Source organism: Salvelinus sp. IW2-2015, unplaced genomic scaffold, assembly GCF_002910315.2.
Source record: "Salvelinus sp. IW2-2015 unplaced genomic scaffold, ASM291031v2 Un_scaffold2365, whole genome shotgun sequence".
Taxonomy (NCBI): Eukaryota; Metazoa; Chordata; class Actinopteri; order Salmoniformes; family Salmonidae; genus Salvelinus; species Salvelinus sp. IW2-2015.
In genome coordinates this window covers 124,902-144,508 of record NW_019943690.1, presented here as the reverse complement: position 1 = coordinate 144,508, position 19,607 = coordinate 124,902, and the positions used below count along the sequence as shown (strand labels likewise).

Here is a 19,607-nt window from a genome sequence, read left to right as displayed (position 1 = left end):
TGGACGAGAGCCTAGGGCTTTCAATATGAACACACAATAACTCCCTGGACCAGAGCTAGGGCTTTCAATACGAACACACGTAACTCATGGACCAGAGAGCTAGGTCTTTCAATATGAACACACGTAACTCCCTGGACAGAGAGCTAGGTCTTTCATTACGAACACACGTAACTCCCTGGACCAGAGCTAGGGCTTTCAATATGAACACACGTAACTCCCTGGAAGAGCTAGGGCTTTCAATACGAACACACGTAACTCCATGACCAGAGAGCTAGGTCTTTCAATATGAACACACGTAACTCCCTGGACCGAGGAGCTAGGTCTTTCAATATGAACACACGTAACTCCATGGACCAGAGAGCTAGGTCTTTCAATATGACACACGTAACTCCCTGGACCAGAGAGCTAGCTCTTTCAATATGAACACACGTAACTCCCTGGACCAGAGAGCTAGGTCTTTCATTATGAAACAACGTAACCCTGGACCAGAGAACTAGGTCTTTCAATATGAACCACACGTAACTCCTGGACCAGAGAGCTAGGTCTTTCATTATGAACACACGTAACTCCCTGGACCAGAGAACTAGGTCTTTCAATATGAACACACGTAATCCCATGGACAGAGCTGGGTCTTTCAATATGAACACACGTAACTCCCTGGACCAGAGCTAGGGCTTTCAATATGAACACACGTAACTCCCTGGACCAGAGCTAGGGCTTTCAATACGAACACACGTAACTCCATGGACCAGAGCTAGGGCTTTCAATATGAAACACGTAACTCCATGGACCAGAGCTAGGGCTCACAGATTTATAGAACAAAAGTTACTGGGTCATGATCAATAAAAAAAATCTAAAATATAGATGATTATCACTTGGCAGTATGAGAGACTAGGTCTCCAGGAAGAGAGTTGAGTTACAACTGTATATGGCCGCTCCCTTTGATTATCTCGGCTGATAGATGATTGCCAAGAGAACACAGTCCATTACCATATGATTCTCACACAGTATTCAGTCATAGATCTGGTCTAGGATCAGGTCCCCCCTGTCCATGTAATCTAAAAGGACCAGTATTCAGTCATAGAGCTGGTCTAGGATCAGGTCCCCCCTGTCCATGTAATCTCATGCATTATGATCTCAAAACTGATCTTAGATCAACACTCCTACTCTGAGATGCCTGATACATACGGCCCAGATATTCACTAATAGATGACGTAGTAAAATGGTAATTAGTTCCACAGTAGTAACCTATGAATCATGTGTTTGTTTCTTTGGGATTCATTAAAACAAGCATCACTAGGGATGATACAGTACAGTGCAGTGCAGCTGGTTAGTTTCTTTGGGATTCATGTCTTTGAAGTCATTCTTTGAAGTAAGTTACTACCACTTAACGTCCCGTAATACCGGAAGAGGAAACAGTACAAAACTGTTTAAACAAGGGGTAAAGAACATGACGTGGCATAACGTTCCAGACAAACATCATGATCTGTCCAAACGTCCACTCTGTCTGCTTCACAGGTTGGGGTCAGGCTCATACCATGCCAACAAAATAACCACTTCTAAACACAGGCCATGTACCATGTTACATACATGGTACGACTGTGTGTGTGTGTGTGTGTGTGTGTGTGTGTGGGGTTAAAGGTCAGGAGTAAGTTTCACATTTATATTTTCATAATTTACCCTGCTATAGAACACCCAGACGCTAGTTTTGTTCAGGATTTACACAACATAGTTTTGGGAGTAGYTTTCAAGAAGCACAATTTAGCAGCAYGCACAATGTATTTCTCATGATAAACTCTTCTTTGTTGAACCCACCCAGGTGAAGAGATTATTTTCTGTGCTGTATACAATGCTTTGTAACTATTTAAAGATGTACCACAGAGAGTTGGCCCTGGATTATCATGTTACCACCAAGTATAAACAGGGCTAAAGTGTACCACAGAGATTTCTCCCTGGATTATCATGTTACCACCAAGTATAAACAGGGCTAAAGTGTACCACAGAGATTTCTCCCTGGATTATCATGTTACCACCAGGTATAAACAGGGCTAAAGTTGTACCACAGAGATTTCTCCTGGATTATCATGTACACACCAGGTATAAACAGGGCTAAAGTGTACCACAGAGATTTCTCCCTGGATTATCACGTTACCACCAAGTATAAACAGGGCTAAAGTGTACCACAGAGATTTCTCCCTGGATTATCAGTTACCACCAAGTATAAACAGGGCTAAAGTGTACCACAGAGATTTGGCCCAAGAAGGGATACTCTCACTTTTCCACTGGGATTTAACCCGGTGCTTGACTTAGAAGCCTCAGACTTCTGTGTTTTCACCTCCACGGCCTGGCTCCACAGACTCACTGGGCCATGGCCTCTGTGGACCTGCTTTGACCTGGGACCAACGGGTGGGGGTGGGGCAACCGGTGGGGATGGGGGCAACGGAACTTCCCTAGTTTATTCCTTCCTGCTCGCTCCCACACCTTAGTGTCAACTTCAGTAATAAAAACACTGCTCAAAAAAATATCACTAGAGCTAACATAATCACTGGAGTGACTCTAATGCTCCCTATGGAGAAAAAAAAAGCTATTGGATGCCCAGGTAAAAGGTTAAAAGTAGTCTTGGCTTTTTTTTAACCGGAATGTGGGGGGAAGGCCTGGCTGGGACAGTGGCTAGGTTAAAGGTAGAGCCAGCAATATGATGTACACTGTTAAAAGTTTTGTAACACCAAAACACCAACTTGAAGGAGACCAAACCTTAACTTTGCTGGAGTATTGAAACACATCATCCTGAGATGTTCTGAAACATGACACGGTGTGTTGTAAAACCAACATCAAGTGTTGCTTAACACCTTCCCACTGACAGGGAGGACTACTGGAAAAGGTTGAAAACACTATTATGGTGTTTCAAGATCTGTTTAGTGCAGAATTAGATCCCCGAAAACACAGCATGGTAGCAACACAACATGGCAACATCATAACACAACATGGTAGCAGCACAAAACACGATACAAACATTGGGCACAGACAACAGCACAAAGGGCAAGAAGGTAGAGACAATACATCACGCAGAGCAGCCCCAACCGTCAGTAAGTGTCCATGACTGAGTCTTTAAATGAAGAGATGTTTGAGTTGTTTTTGCAGCTCGTTCCAGTCGCTAGCTCTTTAAAAAGCGTCTAAACACTTTCATGGTGTTTCCTGTCTAGTATTTCCTGTCTAGTGTTAGATACCTTCTTCTGGGGGATTTTAGTTGATTTATGTATCTGATTATTTCGCCAGTTTAAATCCCTTTTGACAGGTATTGTTGAGCACMGTGCTCAATCCACCAACAGTAACTGGAGGTTTTACAGCATTTGCGTCTACCATTAAAAGTTGGAAATGTGGGAACGGGTCATCTCATCATCGAACGTCATTCTGCCTGAAGGCTGTGATGTCCCTTCCTCATGATCCGTAACACCTCATGATACAAGCTGCTTAATACTCATATATTTGTATGTATTCAAACATGCAAACATAAAGTCTAAACATTTTGAATTACCCACAATCCTCTACAAACAGAACCACATGGCAAAATATGAAGTGCAAGGAGTTTAAAACCATACTTCTAATTAGTGTACCAACGCAGGAGATGAGAAGCATCTACAGGGAGTGAACCATTCAATACAGACGGACATGCAGCGGAACAGGGACAGTGTCTGGGCATAAACACGACACGACAAACAATGCTACTACAGGGATCAACACAGAGGAGCAGACGTATATGCAGGGACAATCAMCAAAGTGAGGGAGTCCAATGAGCGCAGCTGCGCGTGATGATGGTAACAGATGCGTATGATGACTGGCAGCCTGGCGCTCCGGAGCAGGCGTGACAATTAGTTCAATCACAAAATGTTCTCCATTTTTGGTTATCCTCATACAAAATATACTTACATTTTGAGAAACATATTCATTTGGATTTATTCTAAAAACGAATGTTGGTCAAATGAAATTAACAAATCGTTGAAATGAAATGAATTCTTTTTTATAAAGTACATGTTGGTTATTTATTGAGTCAATTTCAATTCACCCCAGAAACGTTTTTTAAAAGTGTGGCTGTGTGGTTGATTGTGTAAAATTCCGATGAAATTTCAATGAAATGTACCATCTTACTGCCCCAGAAGTCGTGGGTTCAATTTCCCGCTTCTGCCTGTCCCACTTTCACTCCTTCTCTGTCTCCTCCTGTTTCTAGTCTGTCTAAATAAAACAATGAAAAAAGGTGGAATTCCATGAACAATATTGTCCATAGACCCTTATCAACAATCAATATTTAGGATATAATCCATTTGGATTTGTTAACCATTTGATTGAACGAGAGACACGGTGTTTTGATGCTGCCTTTTACATACACAGAAAACCCCTAAACGTGTTTTCACAACACTCTCTTAAAAACACCAATATTCAGATTAAATAACCACTTTGGGTGTTTAAGACAAGTCTGTTTGACAACAGTTTCAGTGTATCATAACACTTACATTGGGTTTACATTCAAACACCCTCCAAACACCAATGCACAAAGCGTCACAGAGTATAACAATCGGTCGTAAGCGCTGAGAATAGAGACATTTTACTCTTATGGTTAAAAATAAAAGCTATGCATGAAGCCTCTTTCGTCATATGAGTCCACTATAGTCGGCAGATATTTAGGACAGCTAACCAGTTAATAAGAGTTACCAGCAGGTGTCTTGATAATAGAACAATGCAGCGAGTCAGTGGTTCCAGCGCCACATGCAATTGCTTTCGTGTATTTAAAAACAATGTTTTTATGTCTGTTGTAATATGATCAATCCATAAATCATCTAGACCTACATGCAACAGTAGTCCTTATCTTTTGAGCTTTTGACAATTATTTCACATGACATGCCTAAATATATACGTACAACCACGAAGCTAATAAATAAACACGTTTTTCTTTCGATTATTTAACTACCTACGTCATGTTTCAATGTACCCCTTTGGAGCGCAACATCACGTGGTTAAAAAAATATGTCTAAATTGGTCAATTGAAGACATCTTATGTAACATTTGATTGTGTTCGATTAAAATAGATAGCCTTTCAAACGTTGCATTGCAACATTATCGGCAAGTGACTTGATGCCTACTGTGTCAAATGCGATGTAGAGTTGTTAACGGTGAGAGACGAGAGCGTGTTGACATAACGGATTGTCAAAAAACATCAGAATTGTTAAAAAAACAAAAAGGTTATGCATCCCAACATATTAGGCAATAAATAAGAGTAGGCAAAGCGATCTTGTCAGGCGAAAATTTATCAAAGTTTTACCATTACAACAGTTGATGTACAGTCACATTCACTGTCCTTGTCTGAAGCGTGCTGTATAGTTATCAGCTGGCGATGCCCTATTACGATCGGTTATTCCCCATCATTTGCAGCAATGTCAATGAGCGTCTTCACTATCTATCCTTTGTGCTACCTCAAACTGTCGGGATTACCAGCTGAGATCAACTTTTATACATTGATTCTACTCCTAGCTCAGATTGTTTTAACGCATCCTTAAACCTACTATGAGCTGGGAGTTTTTTTGTTGTTGTCGTAAAACACGTTTAACGAGATTCCTAGTCCGTTGAGATTCTTTGTAGATAGGTCCCAGACCTTAGTTAGATGCACTATTTTTCATGGTTTCAATGTACCCAATCATTGTGTTTAGAGTATTTATATTGTAGATGTACAAAGTGAAAGCATACTATAGTGGGTGAATTTCCGCAACAACTAAGAGCGTTGAAGCGCGAGGGTTAATTTCTCCGCTGTTTTGGTCGCATAGCTACCACGCTATGGGGGATGAAGCCAACKCGGGCAGATGCTGTGTGTGACGGTGTGATTGCGAAGRRTTGCATGTTGTARATCGCAACATCAGCGGTGCTGCTGGTGCAACGTCATTTCTCCTACTACTTGTTATTTGGGCWAGGTTCATTCCAAATCTACTGTATTTAATGTGGGAATCTTCAAATACCGATGTACTGTAAAATATACTATTGATTGTGTGATTTGAGTCAGTATTAGCAATGGCATCATATACCAGGGATGCGAAGAAGACTGGTCTCACACAGAATGTCTATGTCCTCTTTTGTTGAGCCAGTCTTGTTAAATGTTTAGAGAATGTATACTTTTTAAAATACATCCTCTGGAAAAATGTGACAGTGATCAATGCACTTGTCTCCGCTGACCTAACCATTACCTCCCTCGCCGGCTATAGGGTACACCGTGTACTTTTAGCGACAGTCTATAATCTAGCCTGGTTGTGGCTCACTGCAGTCATCTGAGTCCACAGAGTCCTAAACCCCGCCTATTTCTACAATGTATCTTCTTAAAATCTGATGTAAAAACCTAACCCTAATCTTAACCCAAACATTAACCACACAGCTAACGTTATGCCTAACCTAATCTTAAATTAAGAACAAAAATGGCTGTGGTAACTAGTGACAACCCAAGAATGGGGTCTCTAACCTATAATACTGGGGCGGGGCCTATGAAGACCCACTACCTACATTCACACAGGACGGAACATCTATGCACGGGCATTGTTGGAGAATTACCCTCATCCCTGGCTAATTCATATCAATTTCTGGCAGCAAAACACCGGTTAGATAAGGATGTTATTGCGATATTAAATGTTGTATAAGTGAGCGTTGTTGGCTCAGAACTGGAATAAACCTGTTCCACCCAGACAGGGAGTCTCTGGTCGCACGTGCGCTCCAGGAAAGGCTATTTCATCAGTCCGCTCCCCAAAGAGCGCGCTCTCGACAAAGAATCTCGACAAAGCGAGAGTAGGCTACGTCACTGCAGTGAAGGAGATAACAAAACAGGCATAGGCTATCCAGTAAAAAATACATATAACCGTTATATTAATTTGACTAAAATGTAAAGGGAATGTAGCGTGTTACTCTGGTTTTTATTTACAATAATAAGAGAGAGATGGAGATATTTATTTGTCTTCAATTTTAATTTAAGGGGCTTTATTGACATTGGAAACATATGTTGACATTGAAAGAAGTGAAATAGATAATAGTATTATAATATGCATCCAGTGGCTACTTTTTAGGCTAACCACGTAGGCGTAGGCCTACAGACTACTTCACAGATCTAATGGTATTGAAGTGTGACAACGCTCAGTATCGTGGAAGCATAACGCAGGGTTGCGCGCTCTTGAGAAAAGGCTACAGCAGTATTTGCGCGCCCCCGCTTAAAGACCGGCTCGAGCCGGTAGGCTATAAAGCGCTGACCAGAACAGTAAGGAAATAAGGAAACGGTTGATTTACTCAACAGAAGACACAGATGTGTTTTAGGCATTCAAGAAAGAGAGGACAGATACAGTAACCAGGGAAACATAATAAGCTATGATTCTCTTTGTGGATCGGACAAAAGGACATTTTTACATCAGGCTTAAAAAGYTGTTGCTTTAGTCCAGAACATCGATTCGTCTGGTCGGAAGCGGAAGAGACAGAGCTGGTAGACTAACGTTATAGGGAYAACATAGAAATAACATACCGATAAAGTAGTTGCTCATTTTGCCATTAAAACCTGTTCATCATATTCGACAGTCGACTATTCTGTGTCGATCACTTTTCCGACTAGACTGATCGTCGCTCTGTTGGTAAGTATGTTATATTTCAACGTGAACTCACTCACGCGGTGTGAACAAGTCACTCAGCTGCCAAGCAAGCTGTGATGCTCACTGCTTAGTGTAGCTCCAAGGCCAGGGCGTTGCTGAGTGATGACTTACCAGTAGTAGCCTAGGGGTTTTCAAACTGGGGTCCGTGACCCCCTATGGGTCCGCGGAGGTACTGCAGGGCTTCCGCGTTGTTTTTTTAATAAATATTTTGGGGGATTTTTTTAGGTGAAAAATAATTACTTTATGAATATCGCTAGCTGCAACAGAATACCATAGTGGATACCATTTGTATGTCTTTGTGTCCAGTATGAAGGAAGTTATAGGTGGTTTTATGAGCCAATGCTAACTGAGCCAACGCTAACTAGCGTTAGCACAATGACTGGAAGACTACAGGAACATTTAGAGTGCTAGCTGTTCCTGTTCATCTGACTCTGGGGAGGTAGTTAAAGGGCTTCATTGTCAAAATCTCGAACTATCCCTTTAATATGGAGGAAATTACACAAAATGGAGCTAATTACAGGGTTTTTTCTGTATAGGAAATTCTTAGGTGGGCCATCCAAGTGGTACTTTTTGGGATGGAAAAAAAGTTTGTGTCAACTTAAACGACTTAAACCATATAGAAAACATGCAGTAAAGATATTGTCCTATATATATATATATATATATATATATATATGAACAGAGCGAGATAGAAATCTATAGAGAGAACTCTGATTCAAACTTAAGCAAACAAAAGATGTATGAGAACGCCCTAAGTCTCACCACCCCCACTATATGCTCATATGTGTCTTTCCTCTGGCTGTGTTCCTATATATGTGCCAGGTCTGGAGGCTATGGTTATTGTGTGTGTGTGTGTGTGTACACCTGTATTTGCCTGCATGCCAGTGTCTCTTTCTCTCATAAAAGTGAACGACATCAAATCTATAAATAACACATGAATCAATGTAGTAACAAAAAAAGTGTTAAACAAATCATCATATATTTTAGATTCTTCAAAGTAGCCACCTTTTGCCTTGATGACAGCATTGCACACTCTTTGCATCCCTCTAACCAGCTTCATAGGTAGTTACCTTGAAGGCTTTTCCACACAGTCTTGAAGGAGTTCCCAACATATGCTGAGCACTTGTTGGCTGCTTTTCCTTCACTCTGCGTCCACTCATCCCAACCATTCAATTGGGTTGAGGTTGGGTGATTGTGGAGCCAGGTCATCTGATGCAGCACTCCATCACTCTCATTTTTGGTCAAATAGCCCTTACACAGCCTGGAGGTGTGTTGGTCATTGTCCTGTTAAAACAAATGATAATCCCGTTAAGCGCAAACCAGATGGGATGGCGTATCGCTGCAGAATGCTGTGGTAGCCATGCTGGTTAAGTGTGCCTTGAATCTAAATAAATCACAGACAGTGTCACAGCACCATCACACTCCTCCTCCATGCTTCACAGTGGGAACCACACATGCAGAGATCACCTTCACTTGCTCTGCGTCTCACAAAGACGAGGCGGTTGGAACCAAAATCTAAAATTGGACCATCAGGCCAAAGGACAGATTTCCACCGGTCTAATGTCCATTGCTTGTGTTTATTGGCCCAAGTCTCTTCTTATTGGTGTCCTTTAGTAGTGGTCTTTGCAGCAATTCGACCATGAAGGCCTGATTCACGCAGTCTCCTCTGAACAGTTGATGTTGAGATGTGGCCTGTTTTCTGAGGTGCAGTTAATTGCCGATTTCTGAGGCTGGTAACTCTAATGAACTTATCCTCTGCACAGAGGGTAACTCTGGATCTCCTTTCCTGTGGGGTCGGGCCTGAGCCGCATGTTCAGATCAATAGCGCCTTGACTACCTTGACGAAAAACATAAAAGTTCTTGAAAACTGATTGACACTCTGTCCCTTCCTCCCAGCGTGCTCAGACCCCAGCCATGCAGGGGTTAAAGTCAGCGGTGCGGGGGTGCCGGTGGTCCATGTGTGTACGAAGGCGGTGCCAGAACGGAGGCTGGGGCTGGGCGGTGGCGTGCCTTCTTCTTCGTTGAGGTGTTTTTTCTATTACTTAGCGGGACCATCAAGTCTCTTGGGGGTGTTCCTCCCAGGACCCTCATGACAGAGTTATTGGGAGAGCAAACAGCAGAAGTATCCTGGGTCATTCGTCAATCTGACTGTCTTCAACGCCGGACCTCACAGGTGGGTCAGTTAGAGAGCTGTATTAAGTCATGTCCCACCTGACACTCAGGTGGTATCAGAAGAGCCCTCTAAGATCATCGCTCTCAACCCTTGCCCAGGTTGGTTCAGAGAAGAGCGCTCTTAATCAATTCCCGTCCACACTTCACAGGCTGGGTTCAGAGAAGGCCTCTTATAACATTCCTCACGGCTTTCCCAGGTGGGGTCGAGAAGAGAGCTTTAATAATCCTCACTCCACAAGGTGGGTTTCAGAGAGAGCCTCTTAATCATCCTACACCTTCATGCAGGTGGGTCAGAAAGAGCCTCTTTAATCATTTCCCTCACGAATCCTTCTCTCAGTATGGTGTCAGTGAGAGCCATCCTAAATCATCTCACATCTCACAGGCGTGGTTCAGAGAGAGTCCTCTTTAATCTATCTCCTCACCTTCACAGGTTGGGTCTCTGAGGGAGAGACCTCTACCTCATCCTGGCGCTCAAAACCGTGTCACGAGGCTGGATTCACTGACTGAAGAGCCTCTTATAATCATCCTCACGCACTAGGGTGTTCTTGGCTGGGTCCAAGTAAGTTCACGAGGATGGTTCAGGGATAGTGAGCCTCTTAATCATTACGCTGGGACTACGGGTGTTCATCAGTGGTTTCAGGGTAGGGAGCCTCTTTATCAGTCTAAGGTGTATTCATCACAGTGTGTTATAGGTCTAAGGATCAGAGTAGTCCCAGTGCTGACTTCTAGGTAGGAAGTGGTGCCAAGTTTTTGCCCTTTATGGGATATCATCATATGGATCAGATTTTTATGGCAACAGCGGGTCTGTCCTAGATCAGCACTCCGTATAAGAGGCTTTATGATATGGGCCAGTAAATCTGTAGTGGACACTATATTTAGGAAAGGCCACATACGGATCTATTTAACCTATGATTCTGCACTGAACTGTGAGTAACGGATGGGCAGATACACTATCTCTCAAGCATTCAACTACCCTTGGTCAATGAGAGTAAAGGCTAGGTGGTATATAGGTTAAATTAAGAAACATGTCTGTAGTAAAAAAGGGGCTCAGACAGACCTCCTACGGTCCTCTCCCCTCTCTTCCCCCTCTCTCCTTTCTTCCCTCTCTCCTTTCTTCCCTCTTCTCCTTTTCCCCCTGTCTCCTCTCGTGGATGCTTCCTTTCTTCCCCCTCGAGACTGGTGGTGGATGGTGGCGGAAAGTCTGCAGTGTTACGATCCATTGTCTATCTCCTGGTTAATCCTGTCTCCACTCTCTTCCCGTTTCCTTCTCCCTCTCTGTCTCACTCCATCCTCTTTGGAAATCATTGCTTTGTCCCCTCATATCAAAGACAACTGAACAGGATTCTCCTTTCGTCCTCTCTCGTTGGTCAATCTAAGCATCAATCGTCATAGGCTTTTTTCTATACAAGTGTCCTGGTTCCTCGCTCGGGTATGCTCGCTTTCTCGGCCTCTCTCTTTCCATCTTCCCCCAGTTGTAGTTTAGATATATATACCTCTCATTATTTCTGTTTGGTCACTCGAGGCTCATCGAGGGGTCTGGTGGTGCTCATGGTCCACATTTCTCCCCGAGCATCTCGTTATGGGGTAGCTACTCTTCTCCCTCTCAGTGGTTAGGTGAAGGTATTCATCGGGTCCTTTCTGGCGTAGGGTCGATCAGCCTCATCGTAATTCCCTTTCTTCTCCTCTCTTTTCCTCCTATCCTCTTCCTCTTCCTCTTCCCTACCTTCTCTCCCTCTCTCCTCTTCCCTCTCCATCTCCCTTTCCTCCCCCTCCTCGTCCTCTTGACCAGCCTGTGTCCCTCGTTCCCTTCGTCGTCTGTCCGCTCTCTTCTCTCTCCTCTTAGCTGCCGCCACGCAGTCGGTGAGGGGTTAGCCCCCAAAACAGGTGCTTCGAAGAACACGGTAACCCGAGGTTCTAAGGGTTAGTTTGCGTGTAGGAAGTGATCCTTCAGCGCCGGGAGTAATTGTCTCGTACCGTCGTGCTGTTGGTGTTTCTTGGCATGGGTGCCACGAAGTATTTTGATTTCGATGAAAGGAATTTCGATGCTGAATTCTCGCGATTTGCGGGTCGATCTGCTTTTCGCTCCTCCGTTTGCCCTTGCGTTGTACTGTACACGTCCCCCACTTAAGATGGGCTGATTCTAGGGGACCTATGGATACGTCTCCGGTCCCGCTCTCCCCTCCCTTTTCCTCGCTACTTCATTCCCACATTTCGCAATGACATAGAGGATTAGAACCGTCGGGGTTGGATTTTTCACCCCAAACCAGGTGCCCCCACCGCGGGGGAGATGAGTCAGGGTTGGGATTGTAGCGATTTGAGCATTTTTAGAGGATTAGCAGCCGCTACCACCCCCACCTCACAATCATATGTCCAACAGACCATGAATAAGTAAATATGAAGCAGTTACATCAGCCACCTCCTCCCGCCATCCCCCACCCCTCGCCACCCTTCACACCCTTCCTTTCCCGCTATCCCGCCCATGGATGTGGCTTATCTTGTGCTCCCATCAATGTAGCCACTGCCTGCGCCTTTTCCCCTTCCCCCTAGTCCGGCGCCATACCTGCTGCTCGTGTTCGAACAACTGATCCCCTTCCTAGCTGTTTCCAGCTGTTCCCATTCCTGCATGTTTACGACTGTTCCCTTCCTCGCAATGTTTACCGCTGTTAACACCTTCCTGCCCCCACCCACACCTTAGTTTGATATATTCTTATACGCCAATTTAGTTCCCTTCCCTGCTGTTTCGTACTGTTTCCTATTCTCTGAGATGTTTCGCTGTTCTCCATTCCTGCTGTAATATCGAGCTTTCCCTGCCTGCTAGTTTCGAAATTGTTACTCCTTTCCTGCTGTTTCTGCTGTTCCCCTGTCCTGCTGTTTCGGCTGTTCCCTTTCCTTGCTGTTTCGCTGTTCCTCCTTCCTGCTTCGCCTTCCCGCTGCCCCGCTCTGCCTGCCCCCCGGGCCTCCCTCGCCGTTGCCGCGGCCCTGCCCCTGCCTGCCGTCCGGGTATGCTCTAGTCGCCCCGAGCATGTGTGTGGGAGTCTGCCCCTCCCCCCCCCTGTCTCCGCTCTCGTTCCCTCCGACTTGCCCGCTCTGCCCTGGCAACCAGGTGATAGGTCTCCCATATGATGCCGGCCTCCCCTCCCCCTTGCGTCTGTCGGCCCGCTTTGCCCCCCGCCCCTCCCCCCTTCTCCCCTTGTCCCCCCTACCACCCCTCTATATAATTGCCTTTCCGCTCCGCTGCCCCGCTCCCTATTCTTTTCCGCCCGGCCGCCCTGCTCGCTGTACCCCCTCCCTCCCTCTTTCACCCTTCCTTCCCGCCCGCCGCTCCCTTCCCCCCTCTGTCTTACTCTCTTCTTGTTTTTGTTTTTTCCCTCCGTCCTCCTTTCCGCCGTCCCACATAACACCACCGGCCGCCCCCCGCCATGCGTGCCCATCTCCCCACCTGCCCTCTGCACATCGGCGTGCCCTGGTCCCAACCTGACCCTCTGCCCTCTGCACCCCGCTTGGCACCGGATTAAGACGTGCCGTGCCCTGGCTAGTCACCCCCGCCCTGCTGTGTGGTCTCGTGGCTGGCCCCCTGTCATGTGGTCTACCTCGATCTCACGCCACGATGGCCTGCCCCGTCCCAGCGAGCACAGCCACGCCTTTGTGCCCTGGTGCCTGGGTCTTCCCTTTAGTGCCCCTTAACTGTTGCCCTGCTCTTGAGAGCAGCCCCGGTCCTCCTGTCGCGTGCCTGTGATTCCTGTTGGGTATTGGCTTTTCTGTATCCTCCGTGCTTTTCGCCGCTTGGCGTGCCCCCTCCCCCGTGTTGTCCTTTTGTCCTGGTCCAGTCGGGGTCTGCCTGCCCTTCGCTGGCACGCCACAGACCTAGCCCCCTGCGACTAGATCCTCGACTCCTAATCCCCCGGCGGTCCTAGTGGAGTCCCCAAGAACGCCTGCATACGAGCTCGGGAAGCGTGCCTATGCCTGGTTGATTGCCCTTACGCACCCGCGGGGGCTCCGGCTTGGCCGGTTGTCCGTGTGGTGTCCCGCCTGGCCCCCTCTGCTCGCCCTCTCTCGTGCGGCTCCTTTATGCACGGCCGCGCGGCTGTGGCCCCCGCCTCGTTCCCTCGGGCTCGTGCCTTCCTTATGCCCCGGCGCCGGCACTGGCCCCCGCGCGGCTCCTGCGTCCCGTCTCCGTGCCCTCCTTTTGCCCGCGGGCCCCTGCGCGCGGTCGTCGGGTGCTATCCTCCCCGGCCGTGCGCCGGGTCGGTTCCGCCCGCCTCCACGGGCCTCTCCCCGGCGCTCTCTGCCTGGGCTCCCTGTGTTTCCTCTCTCCCTGCGCGGGCCTTGTCGGGTCGTCCAGAGCCCGCCGCGGGGCCTTGATCCCTGTTTCTCTCGCAGACGTTCATGTTCCCCGAGAGGCCCAGCCATATCCGGTCCTCGCTCTCTGCCGCCGTTACTGGCCTGAGCCGGCGGCCCGAGACGCTCGAGAGAGGGCATGGCGCCGGCTGAGGCTATGCCTTGTCCTACATGTTTGGTTCTACTGCAGGCCTTCCCCTGATGGCTTGCGGCAGTACTGCTTCGACACATCATCATCAGACCCTGACCAGTGAATGGTCAGGGAGGTGTCGCATAGGAGAAAGCTTCCCGTTAAGGCTGCAGATCGATCATACGAGCTGGAGAATGAGGACAGCTCAGACAACGTTAGCTCTGAGGAGCTTGAGGAGTCAGTGGATCGGGGTCACCTCTACTGTCTGCCTCCAGTGCTGACCTCCCGGGCCACCACACGCCCACACAGGAACCTGCGAGCAACCCAGCCTTCGCGCTCCCCATGGAGGACGCAGTGGGGAGAAGAACCAAGTGGTGGTACCGGACAACCCTTTTTGGAACCCCACTGAATCACGCTGGAGGCTGGGGAAGAAAGAGCAGGGTGAGGTGGCTCCCCTTGTCATTTTCTTAACTTATTACTTGAAGATAAGGCCTGCATTACAACTTCCTCCTTTCTCTTTTATTCTGAGTCGTTTCTCTCCTCCTGTTCGTCATACGGCTGCTTGTGTTCCATACTGTCGCACAATATCACAAAACTAGGCCCATTCATAGCCTCTTATAGCCGGTGCTGGATCTAGGCTCTGAGGAACCCACAAGACATGTCCCTCATCTTAGTCACATGTTTGACAATACGCTCGACAAGGGCAAAACTATTCCTACGAAGCCCAAAAGCAACCAAATTACGGCTATCGTAAACTGATCTGATCGCTAAGACCTGTGATATGATGATAAGGAGATCTTCCTCCACCCTGAAAACCACTGTGGAAGGTGACGGATGATTTAGAGACTCTCCCTGAAACACTTGATGAAGTGTGAGGATGCATAAGAAGAGCTCCCTCCTGGAATCCACCTGTGAAGGTGAAGGCTGATTAAGGCTTCTCTGACCACTGTGAAAAGGTGAGGATGATTAAGGTTGGTCCAGGACATGGCTGCTTCTCTGAACCACCATGTGAATAGTGAGGATAATTAGATAAGGCTCTCTCTGAACCAACACTGTGAAGGTGAGAGATATTAAGACAGCTCTCTCTGATCACCACTGTGTGGATGAGTGATGATGTACAGAGCTCTCTCTGCCCCACTGTGAAATGTGAGGATGATTAAGAGAGGGCTCTATCCATACGGATCTGTCCAAAGGACTGCTATCTCCACCTGTGAAGGTGGGGAAGATGTAGGAAGGCTCTCATAACTCTCTGACCAACCCGTGAAGGTGAGAGCGAGAATTAAGCACACGCTAGGAAACGATGAGTCGTGAGCGTGGGTTGTGAGGGATAGATCGTATCGCGTTAGAGCCGTCTGACACCACCTGTGATATGTGAGTCAAGAAGTGTTAAGAGTCTCTCTGAACACCCAACTCAGCCAGAAACTGTGAGGGGAGCAGGATAACTTAAGAGGCTCTCTCTGACCCACTGTGAAGGTGATGACTACGGCAGAAATCTGTCAAGGATGAAGATGAGTCGCGTTCGTGGATCTTCTTGTAGAACCGTCGCAAGGTGAGTACTGGTCGGAAGTTGACTACGAGCCGGGCATATTGGACCTGTTTACACCCGTGTTGATAATGGAGGCACTCGCAGAATCTTGTAGAGAGAGAACTGTTGCACGATCGAGGTGATGAATATCCCCCGATGACCCAGTATACAACATCTGCTGTTTGCTAGTTTACTCTCTATCCAGAGATCAACTCTGTCATGAGGTCTGGAGCCAAACCAACACCATGCCAAAGACTTTTGATGAGTCCGATAAAGTAAACATCCTCAAGAAGAGAAGAGGGAACCACGGCAGACCGCCCTCAGACCCCAGCTCATCGTCTGGCACCGGCTGTACACACATGGGACCTCCAACTCACAGCCCCAATACAAGACCCGTGGACTTTTTAACCCTGATGGCTAGACGCCTTGCGAGGACCCTCAACTCCTAGACTTTCCGGTGTTTAACATCGATAGGAGCGTCTACATGCTGCTACTGCTCTGTTTGGCCTCTATCGCCACCTGCGGGGTTCTTCGCCCGTCACTTTACATCATAGAACTCAGTAAGAGAGCGGGCGGCGCCACCAGAAAAGTCGGCCTAATGCAATGCTCCTGTAATGGCGGTGTCCGAGGTCTGCGGGCGCTTGTCCATCGGGTCATTTTAAACAAGGTGCGGATGCGTAAGACCCAGGTGCTTCTGGATGTGTAGTTCTGCTGTGTCTGGTTGCTGCTTGCCTTCGCCCTGGTGGACTGAGTTCTGGGCCTGTGAGAGCCTGCGTTGTCTCCTATGGCTTCCTGATGGGCACCGTGTGGTTCTACACACATCCCCATGCTGGCAGAAGGATTACGTGGTGGGCCTAGAGAGGATGCCCTCGTGTCCGTGGGGGTCTATATGTGTATCCAGAGCTTTGCTGGGCTGGCCGACCACCGCTGGCGGTAAGAGACTCTAGATGGTTGACTCTGTCTGGATCTTAGTCTTCTCTCTTCCTCTCTCCCTCTCTCCATCTCTCCCCCTCTCTTCCTCTCTGTCTCTCTCCCTCTCTCCCTCTCTGCCTCTCTCTCCCTCTCTCCTCCTCTCTGCCTTCTCTCCCTCTCTGTCTTCTCTCCCTCTCTGTCTCTCTCCCTCTCTGCCTCTTTTCTCTCTGTCTCTCTCGCCTTCTCCCTCGCCTCTCTGCCTCTCTTGCCTCTCTTCCTCTCTTCCTCTCTGTCTCTCTGCCTCTCTGCCTCTCTCCCCTCTCTCTCTCTGTCTCTCTGTCTCTCTGTCTCTCTCACTCTCTCCCTCTCTTCCTCTCTTCCTCTCTGAATATCTGTCTTTGCGGGAATCCTATTCATTTGTCTGTCTGTAATCCCTCCACACTCTTGAACTCTATCTAGTTTATTAGCCCATGTCTCGGTTGCAATCAGACAAACAAACGAAATGGAAGGGAAGGAGGATAATTCATTATGTTTGTAGAGATGCATAGTTCTTAAGATTACGTTTCGCGAGAGGATGTACCTCAGACCGAAAAGAATACAAAGAATCGCAATAGTGATTACACAAAGCACAGATATTTAGGGCCAGAAGGAACGCAGAGGAAGAGAGGGAGAGCGGGAGAGAGTGACACGCAGAAGACAGAGAGACAGGAGAGAAAGAAGAGAAGGGAGAGAGGGAGAACGGCAGGAGGCACAGACGCACGGACAAAGAGGAAGTATGTACGGAATGGCAGAGCAGAGAGCAGAAAGAGGGAGAGAGGAGAGAGGAGAGGGGAGACAGGCGTACAGGAGGAGAGAAGGAGAGCGACGAGAGAGGGAGAGGAATGAGAGGAGAGAGAGACAGAAGAGGCGAGGTGAAGAGAGGCTTGTCAGAGGAGAGAGCAGGAAGGAGAGAAAGAGAGAGGCAGAGAGGAGAGAGGGGAGTAGAGACAGAGAGGAAGAGAAGGGGGGAGCATGGAGACGGAGGGGTCGCAGAAAGAATTGAGGAGAGAGAAGACTAAGATCCAGAACAGAGTCAACATCTAGAGTTCTTACCCGCCAGCGGTGGTTCCGGCGCCAGCCAATAGAAAGCTCTGGATCGACATATAGACCCCCAGGACGAGGGCATCCTCTCTATGCACCACCGAGTAATCTCTGCCAGCATGGGGATGTGTGTTAAACCCACGTGTGCCCATCAGGAGCCATAGAGACAGCAGCAGGCTGCCAGGCCCCAGAACTCAGTCACCAGGGCGAAGGCAAGCAGCCAAGACACAGCAGAACTACACATCCCAGAAGCACCTGGGTCTTACGCATTCGCACCTTGTTAAAATGACCCGCTGGACAAGCGCCCCGCAGACCTCGGACACACCGCATCTTAAGAGAGCATGTAGGCCGACCTTTTCTGGTGTGCGCCGCGGGGCTCTTACTGAGTTCTATGATGTAAAGTGACAGGGGCGAAGAACCCCAGCGTGGCGAAGAGGCCAAACAGAGAGTAGCAGATGAACGCTTCCATCGTTTAACACCTGACGAAAGTCTAGGAGTTTTAGGTCTGCAGGGTTGACAAGGGGAGCCACCTCACCCTGCCTTCTTGCTCCCCCAGCTCTCGTCAGCCCACCTCACCCTGCTCTTTCTCCCCAGCCTCCAGCTGATTCAGTGGGGTTCCAAGGGTTGCCTGTCCACCCTGGTTCTTCTCCCCCTGGTCCTCCATGAGGGCCCGGGTCTCAGAGGGGTCCTGTGTGGCTGTGGTGGCCCGGAGGTCAGCACTGGAGGCAGACAGAGAGGTGACCCCYGAATCCCCTGACTCCTCAGACTCCTCAGAGCTAACGTTGGTCTGGCTGTCCTCATTCTCCAGCTCGTAGATCGTCTGCAGCTTAACGGATAGCTTCTCCTTATTGGACACCTCCCCTGACACTTCCTGGTCAGGTCTGATGATGATTGGTCGAAGCAGAGCGCCGCAGCCAATCAGGGAGGCCTGCATGAGACCGATGACAATGAAGCAGCGGCGCCAGCCGATGGTCTCCTTCAAGGCCATGAAGGCTGCAGAGGAGGAGAGGAGATGTGTGCTTGTAAATGACTCTTAGAAACATTTAAAAGTCCTGTTTTTTTTACGCTCCTCCACAATGCTTCAGGTATTATTTATAGAACAGTATCAGTCACTATATCTGCCTTTGAGATTCATTAGTCTGTCTGAAATGTCACCCTATTCCTTTATATAGCACCCTACACCCTATGGGCCCTGGTCAAAAGTAGTGCACTATATAGGGAATAGGGTGTCATTGGGCCCTGGTCAAAAGTAGTGCACTATATAGGGAATAGGGTGTCATTGGGCCCTGGTTAAAAGTAGTGCACTATATAGGGAATAGGGTGCCATTTCGGACACACATGAAACCGCAACGTACCTGGTGCGAAGGCAAACATGGCAAAGGACTCCCCTGAGGAGGCCAGGGCGGTGACCAGGGACCTCCTCCTGTTGAAGTACTGAGACAGGATGGTGATGGTGGGCAGGAAGGTCAGGCAGTACCCCAGACCTGGACACATTACAAAATGACAACATGTTATTGTTCACGCAATCTGGAAATCACATGATTAACATAAAAGCAAACYACATGAAAACAGGATTACAGGAGTACCTTGTCATCAAGATCATGTCAAATAAGGTTTACAAAGTGAATACAGTCACAGTGCAAAATGCTGCTGCCGCTTTCACGTTTCAGTCCATGTCTTAGATATATACACATCATTGGTCCAGCAGAGGACACACAGAGGGGTGTGACAGCCAATGGCACTGCAGCAAGGTCATGGGGTCAGAGGTCAGAGGTCAGGGTTGACAGGT

General features: G+C 47.9%; 1 protein-coding gene across 1 annotated transcript; it reads right to left on the bottom strand.

Annotated features, from left to right (window-relative positions):
* Positions 1-16,667: 16,667 nt before the first annotated feature.
* Positions 16,668-19,607, bottom strand: LOC112073784 (monocarboxylate transporter 7). The gene is given in 9 exon segments (XM_024141021.2): positions 16,668-16,753; positions 17,831-18,040; positions 18,043-18,104; positions 18,106-18,191; positions 18,194-18,223; positions 18,225-18,281; positions 18,283-18,348; positions 18,390-18,811; positions 19,174-19,607. Coding segments are annotated over 9 exon segments (1,158 nt in total). The 5' UTR covers positions 19,313-19,607.